The sequence below is a fragment of the Limulus polyphemus genome, unplaced genomic scaffold (genome assembly GCF_000517525.1).
Source record: "Limulus polyphemus unplaced genomic scaffold, Limulus_polyphemus-2.1.2 Scaffold2483, whole genome shotgun sequence".
Lineage (NCBI taxonomy): Eukaryota > Metazoa > Arthropoda > Merostomata > Xiphosura > Limulidae > Limulus > Limulus polyphemus.
The window spans coordinates 114,871-123,003 of NW_013668093.1; the positions used below are offsets into that span (position 1 = coordinate 114,871).

Genomic DNA, 8,133 nt, shown 5'->3' on the forward strand with positions numbered 1-8,133 from the left:
AGAAAGGGGCAGCTTTCAGAGAAGTTTGAGGGACTTTGCTGGCACTGTAATAAACCTGGGCACAAGAAAGCTCAATGTAGGAAACTTCAACACAGGGGAGATGATACAGCAGTAAAGGATGGTATCCAGAAAGGTTGTTGGAACTGTGGAGAGCAAGTACATATGAGGAGCCAGTATAAGAAGAATACCACAAATAAGTCAGCCTTGGGGAAACCAGTAGTGGTTGGTGCTGAGGAACACCCTCCAACCCCCATCGTGAAAGTCCCAACACCTAAGTGTAAAATAGCAAGCACACATAGTGTCTATGTGACAGGAAAGTTGGATGTCCAAAGGTGCAACTTTGTCACAGATTCTGCATCTCAGCAAACCCTTGTAAGTATCAAAATGCTGAATAACAAAGGAAGCTGTACAGAAGCTCTGTGGTGTGACAGGACATTATGCAAGGTTGTGGGGACCAGTGTAGATAACTACTGAGCTCGTGGGCATGAAGAACAGACAGAAAGTATACTTGGCTGACATTGAAGACCAATACATATTAGGCTTGGACTACTTACTACTGAAGAAGTTTGTAATTAATTTTGATAAAATGACGTTTAGGAACAACAAAGGCCAAATTCCGGTAACTGTTAAAAGAGAGGTTGAGCTAACCAGGTGTCATCAAGCTGAAGTCAAAGTGACTAAAGGAGTTGATGATGGTGAAATGGAACCAGGTATAGATATTAAATCAGAACAGGAGAAAGACCAAGATTTGAAGCCAATAATTGATTTTCAAAAAGCAAGTGTTTTTCACTCTGCTTGAGAGAAGGTGTCTAGTCTAAGCCCTGTGACAAAGAACTATTGGGCACAATGGGACCAGTTGAAGCTTGGAGATGGGAAACTGCAGATGGAAAAGTGACAAGTTGGGAAACAGTTATACCGAGAATGTTACGGGAAGTTGTGCTGCGTCAATCCCATGATAGTTTAATAGGAGGACATCGGAGTTAAGAAAACATTGAGTCACATACGACAGAGATTTTACTAGATAGGTATAAGGCAAGATGTGGAAGAATGGTGCAGGACAAGCAATACATGTTGTGCTAAAAGGGGACCCAAGGATAAGGGACATGCTCCAATGAAGTTATATCAAGTTGATGCACCAATGAAAAGAGTAGCCGTTGACGTTGCTGGTCCTCTGCCCCAAACTCGTGCTGGAAACAAGTACATTTGTGTGGTGGTGGATTATTTCACCAAGTGACTTGAGGCATATGCAATACCAAATCAGGAATCTACAACTGTAGCTTCAGCTATTAGTGATTTCTTCTTCAGATTTGGTATGCCATACAAACTGCATTCAGATCAAGACCGTAACTTTGAATCAGCTGTGTTCCAAGAATGCTGCAAGTTGTTTGACATCCGAAAGACCAGGACAACGCCACTTCACCCACAAACCGGTGGGATGGTAGAAAAGTACAATTGGACACTGGGACATGAATTGGCAAAGTTTTGTAATAGTCGCCAAGATGACTGGGATGTCTTACTCCCTCCACTGTTGATGGACTGTAGGACAGCAGAGCATGAAGCCACTGGATACACTCCAGCAAAGTTGATGTTTGGTTAGTAACTTCGGTTGCCAGTGGATCTGTTTACATGACGCCCATCTTATGAAGAGTTGTCTGAAAATGTGTCAGAGTTTGTGAAAGTGTTATTTGAAAAGATAGATGATATTCACCATAAAGTGCGTTCAAACTTGAAAACGTCTGCTGATTTGATGAAGTTATCTTATGATAAGAGATCTACTGAAGTCAGCTTTATACCAGGAGACAAGGTGTGGTTGCATAATCCAAGGAAGACCAAAGGGAAGTCTCCTAAGTTATCATCTCCATGGGTAGTCCCATATGACCTAGTGGATGGTCTCTCAGACATGACTTTCTGGATAAAATGTGGTCGGCAAGGTAAGCTAAAGGTGGTGCATGCCAACAAGCTTTAGCGTTATCATGGTCCAGGACATTTCAATTGGAACGAAATAAAGAATAAAACATATGATGCTGCTGAAGACATGTCACCTGAAAAAGCCACTGTCAAAGAAGAAACTCTACCCGGTTTTGAGAAGGGAAACAGGGAAGCCCTTGATGAAGTTACTACCACTGATGTGACTGTTACCGATAATAAGACGTTTCCTGATGAAGCAGATGAACCCCACATGAAGCAGAAGCCAACGATACGGAGACCAGTATGGTAGAAGATACATCCCGTAAAATTAAGAGACTTTGTTGAATTTTAATTTTGTGTTTGTAAATTCTGTACATTTAATTAAGTTGTTGTTAATTGTTTATTGGTTTAATGTAAGTGACTATTGTTTGGGATGAACAATACTAAGGAAGGAGCAGTGTTACGACAGCGGAAGTCACGTGACGCTAGTAACACGTCATGAGCTTCTATAAAATTCATGTCCCTTCATGAAGCCTCGATTGTTTACTAGATGTGTGGTATTTTTGTATATAAGACCGCCAAGAAGTGACAGCAACAATGTAATTGAATAGCAGACAGAGATAGCGACAGACAATTGAGTCAAGCACGTGAGTCATTCATTGTGAAGTATAGCGTTTGTTTAAGTTATAGCATGACCATGGAAATTAAGTCTATTGCAAAGTTGTATTGAGAAAGAATAAACTAGTTTTATTTAAGAAAGAACTTGTGTCGCTAAAGTTTCATCAGAAAGAAATTTTATAGGAAATTAACTAACGACCAGAGACGTAACAATATTTTAATGGTTTGTGTTCATTTATTGTTTTATGATTCTACCTGTTACATCCATTACAATCAGGATGAACTAATTTTTTCATATTTTAACAATTTGGGTTCATTTATTGTTCTATGATTATACCTGTAACATCCATTATAAACAGGATAAACTATTTTGTTCATATTTTAATGGTTTATGTTGATTTATTGTTTTAAGATTCCACCTGTGACATCTATTACAAACAGGATGAACTATTTTGATTATATTTTAACAATTTGTGTTGATTTATTGTTTTAAGATTCTACCTGTGACATCCATTACAAAAAGGATGAACTATTTTGATCATATTTTAACAGTTTGTGTGGATTTATTGTTCTAAGATTCTAGCTGTGACATCCATTACAAAGAGGGTGAACTATTTTGTTCATATTTTAACAGTTTGTGTGGATTTATTGTTTTATGATTCTACATGTGACATCCATTATAAACAGGATGAACTATTTTGTTGATATTTTAACAATTTGTGTTCATTTGTTGTTTTATAATTCTACATGTGACATCCATTACAAACAGGATGAACTATTTTGTTCATATTTTATTGGATTGTGTTCATTTATTGTTTTATGATTCTACCTGTGACATCCAGTACAAACAGAATGAATTATTTTGTTGATATTTTAACAGTTTGTGTGGATTTATTGTTCTAAGATTCTAGCTGTGACATCCATTACAAAGAGGATGAACTATTTTGTTCATATTTTAACAGTTTGTGTTTATTTATTGTTTTATGATTCTACATGTGACATCTATTACAAACAGGATGAACTATTTTGTTCATATTTTAATGGTTTGTGTTCATTTATTGTTTTATGATTCTACCTGTGACATCCATTACAAACAGGATGAACTATTTTGTTCATATTTTAACAGTTTGTGTGGATTTATTGATTTAAGATTCTACCTGTGACATCCATTACAAACAGGATGAACTATTTTGTTCATATTTTAAAAATTTGTGTTGATTTATTGTTTTAAGATTCTAGCAGTGACATCCATTACAAACAGGATGAACTATTTTGTGGATATTTTAATGGTTTGTGTTGATTTATTGTTTTAAGTTTCCACCTGTGACATCCATTACAAAGAGGATGAACTATTTTGTTCATATTTTAATGTTTTGTGTTGATTTATTGTTTTTAGATTCTTCCTGTGACATCCATTACAAACAGGATTTACTATTTTGTTCATATTTTAACAATTTGTGTTGATTTTTTGTTTTAAGATTCTACCTGTGACATCCATTACATAGAGGATGAACTTTTTAATTGTATTTTAATGTTTTGTGTTGATTTTTTGTTTTTAGATTCTTCCTGTGACATCCATTACAAACAGGATTTACTATTTTGTTCATATTTTAACAATTTGTGTTGATTTTTTGTTTTAAGATTCTACCTGTGACATCCATTACATAGAGGATGAACTTTTTCATTGTATTTTAAGTTTGTATTGATTTATTGTTCTAAGACTACATGTTACATGCATGATATTCATTACAAACATATTAATCCTTGCCTTCATATAGTTCAGGAGTGTACATTCTTCTGTGCTTTAGCAGTTATTTTAAAGGACATCGAACTAGCCAGCCTTATTAAATCTGACCAACAATCACTTTGTGAGAATGAAAATCTTGTTTCATTCACTTATACGTGCATGTATTCCTTGCTGTCAATTTTCAGTTTATTTTCTGTTAACACATCTGGAACCAGATTTTTTCTAACTTATCTCTTCTAAGTTGGTCTGTTTCGCCATCAGATGTGTACAGATGATTGATATGGATGCAAATTTTTTCTAAACAAATCGTCATACGATGTCCAAATAATACCTCTACCAGTATCGTCATACATGTCCAAGTAATACCTCTATCAGTGTCATCATACAATGTCCGTGTAATACCTCTATCAGTGTCATCATACAATGTCCAAGTAATACCTTTATCAGTAGTACAACAAAAACTTGTTACTTTTAGAAAAACAAGAGCATGTTACATATATATAATTTAGTATGTATGTATTGAGTGAATAATTGCTTTTACATATATATTGTGAAAAGTTTTTAACAACATAATCTTGTTTTATATGAAATATAAAAATACTACAATGTTTTTTTGCTTCCTAGTAGTCTTGATGGGGAGAGTTCTCTAGCTTTCCGTCAAGATGATCCAGGATTGAATCCAGTAAACTATCAACACAGAAAGTGGTCTTCTTTAAACAACAGATTAGTAATCAAAACATAGGATAAAAACTAGTTAGTAATTAGTACCTAATTATAAAAAGTTATTAATTAATAATTAGGCTTAGGTGATTGTATACGCTACTAATGATAAGTATTATATTATACATTAAGGAACTGTAAAAAACATTGTTAATTTTACAGGTCTGGACTATTGGAGAATATGTCAGTCAGACGTACAGTGGGCTGTGTAAGCCTGAAATAATAACAACTTACTATGAAGGGCTGGAGTACGTACCTTATGAGTTGGTTGGATCCCATGAGCTGTCTGTTTCACATTTCAGGTTAATGAATATTACTGTGACAACTCTTGCAAAGGTGAGAAATAAATTTTGGAACTCACCATCATAGAAACTTATGAATGTTTGGGTTAATTTCGAATTTATAATTCATTTATTACTTATCATAATCAAATTCATAAAAACTACAGTTATCCAGTTATGAGTAAAAATGTGTATTGTTACAACAGTGGAAGTCATGCGACACTGAGAGCATTCACACTGGAGTTTCTAGAAGGATCATGACTTAGGGAAGAACTCCACGAATATCCGAGTGTTTGCCAGGTGCCCTCTTTTTTTAGCATATAAGCCTGGCAAAGAAAGCCAGCGATAGATAGATATGCAGATAGATTGAAGATATAGATAATTGAGTCAAGCAAACAGTAGGCACCGTAAGTAAAGTGTGTGAACCACTGTGATTGATAGCGTATGTTATAAAGGTTGTTAAGTTTAAAGGACTGTGGAAATTCTGTGTAATACAAAGTTATATCGAGAATGAATAAACTAGTTTTAATTAAGAAAGGACTTGTATCGCTGAAGTTCTTCGGAAAGAATTTATACTGGAAATTATCAAACGATCAGATAAATGACAAATTGGTGTCAGAGGGTGGGAGGGAAAAGAAAAAAAAGATGGAAAACGAGAAGTGGTAAATCAAACTAAAGCTTAGCAGATTTGATGGCAGCAATACAAGAACAGCAAAAGAAACAAGAAGAACAAGAAAAGAAACAAGAAGAGAGATTACAGCAGTTGTTGGAGGAGAAAGAAAATAAACAAGAAGAAAGTCTCCAACAGTTGAGAGAAAGCCAGTATACACAAATGGAAAAGATTAGTAAATTTCAAAGTGAATTAAATACATTAAAGGACGATTTACTGTTATTAACAAAGGAAGGATATATTAATCATGGACCTAATCAGCCCCAAACAACAGGAAGCCCCTTCCAGACCCCCGCAGCTAAACACTAATGCAGACATCTTCAGTCCTGCCAGAAGTTACATTCCAGACACGAGTGTCAGCAATAAGGGTGATCTAGTATGAAGGAAGCCACAGGAATTCGATGGGAAGGCACCATTGGAAGCATATAGAGCACAGTTTGAGCTCCTGGCAGAAATGAATGGATGGACATAAGAGCAAAAAGCAGTGTACCTGGCAATGAGCTTGAAGGGACAACCACTTGAAATACTTGGACAGTTGTCAGCAGACGACAGGCACAACTATAGAGCACTGGTAGATGCTCTAGAACTCAGGTATGGAACTCAAAATCAGTTCCAAGTCTACAGGGCTAGGTTTAGGATGAGAGTAAGTGCTAAAGAGATGGCCTACCCAACTGCTCCACCTGATGTCCTCAAGCTGTTGCTGAGAGATCAGTTTGTAGATGCCTTTAACAGTCCACAACTAAAGATACAAGTGAAGCAAGCATACCCCTCTACTATGCAGGATGCAATGGCCAGAGCTCTTGAATTTGAATCCTATGTTAAGTCCAGCACAGAGGTACCAAGGTTGGTATAGTCATCAGGGTTCAAGGCCAGAATAGGTCAGCTTTGAGAGAGGTTTGAGGGACTTTGCTGGCACTGTAACAAACCTGGGCACAAGAGAGCTCAATGCCAGCAACTTCAATACAGTGAAGATGCCATGGCAGGAAAGGCTGCAACCCAGAAAGGTTATTGGAACTGTGCACAGCAAGGACATATGAGGAGCCAGTATAAGAAGAATGCTGCCAATAAGTCAGCCTTGGGGAAACCAGTAGCGGTTGATGTTGAGGGATGCCTATTAACACCCATCGTGAAAGTCCCAACAGCTAAGTGTAAAATGGCAAGTACACGTAGTGTCTGAGTGACAGGAAAGCTGAATCGCCAAAAGTGCAACTTTGTTATAGATTCTGTATCTCATCAAACCCTTGTGAGTATCAAGGTGCTAAATCACAAAGCACTACCAGAAGCCATACAGAAGCTTTGTGGTGTGACAGGACATTATGAAAGGTTGTGGGAACCAGTGTGGGTAACTATTGAGCTCATTGGTATGAAGGACAAACACAAAGTATGCAATGCTGACATTGAAGACCAATTCATACTAGGGTTGGACTACTTACTTCCGAGGAAGTGTGTAGTTAATTTTGTTAAAATGACTGTTGGAAACAACAAAGGCCAAATTCCGGTAAATGTTGCTGCTTCTGTTGATTTGCATGTCACAGTACTTAAGTCAACTACAATACCCCTTAAGATAATTTGGGGTAAAATAAAAGAACATCCCCTAGGAAGACCGATGCTTGTGGAAGCAGTGGAAGACCCATCCATGACAGCATACATGAAGATTGGAAAGTCACTTGTGACAGATCATCAAGTAGTACCCATAACAGTGGCTAATTTCTCTAAATGTGAACAGACACTTAAGGAAGGGGCATTGTTGGTTGTGGGCAAGGAGGTAGAGCCACTCAATGTTAAGGCAAGAAATACAACCATAAAGAAAGGACATCCTCTTTCAGAACATATAACTGACTTCTTTAAGAAAAGCATAGTCCATTTGTCATCATCACAAACTCTCCAGGTTACGAAACTTTTGGCAGACGTCTTTTCAAAGGAGATCATTACCTCAGCTGCACAGACCTTATGAAGCACAGAATAAACACAGGCAATCACCATCCAATAAAGATCCCTCTGGGGAGAATAGCTCCAGCAAAGCAGCAAGATATGGAGAAGGTCATGGATGGCCTAATTAAAGAAGTGATAGTCGAGAAATCAGTTAGTCCCTGGTCAGCTCCCATCGTGTTAGTCCAGAAGAATGATAGGACCCAATGTTGCTGTGTGGACTTCCGGGCTCTCAACAGTATAACTGAAAAGGACTCGTA

General features: G+C 37.0%; 1 protein-coding gene and 1 long non-coding RNA gene across 6 annotated transcripts in view; one reads left to right on the forward strand and one right to left on the reverse strand.

Moving 5' to 3' along the window:
• Positions 1 to 1,537, reverse strand: part of LOC111087694 — an 18,624-nt gene extending 17,087 nt beyond the window's left edge. Inside the window, exon 1 of the long non-coding RNA XR_002612351.1 lies at positions 1,527 to 1,537. This is a non-coding gene — a long non-coding RNA (uncharacterized LOC111087694). The remainder of the gene's footprint in view (positions 1 to 1,526) is intronic.
• The window catches only part of LOC106467083 (AP-5 complex subunit zeta-1-like), an 89,469-nt gene that overhangs the window by 69,305 nt on the left and 12,031 nt on the right, over positions 1 to 8,133 (forward strand). For 3 of the 5 annotated variants that reach the window (XR_002612349.1, XM_022395204.1, XM_013927401.2), the window contains exon 15: positions 5,156 to 5,329. Coding sequence is in view for 3 of the 5 variants with exons in the window: in XM_022395204.1 (XP_022250912.1) it covers positions 5,156 to 5,329 (174 nt within the window). In the remaining 2 variants the exon portion in view is untranslated. The remainder of the gene's footprint in view (positions 1 to 5,155; positions 5,330 to 8,133) is intronic. The other 2 variants (XR_002612350.1, XM_022395205.1) reach the window with 1 other exon arrangement.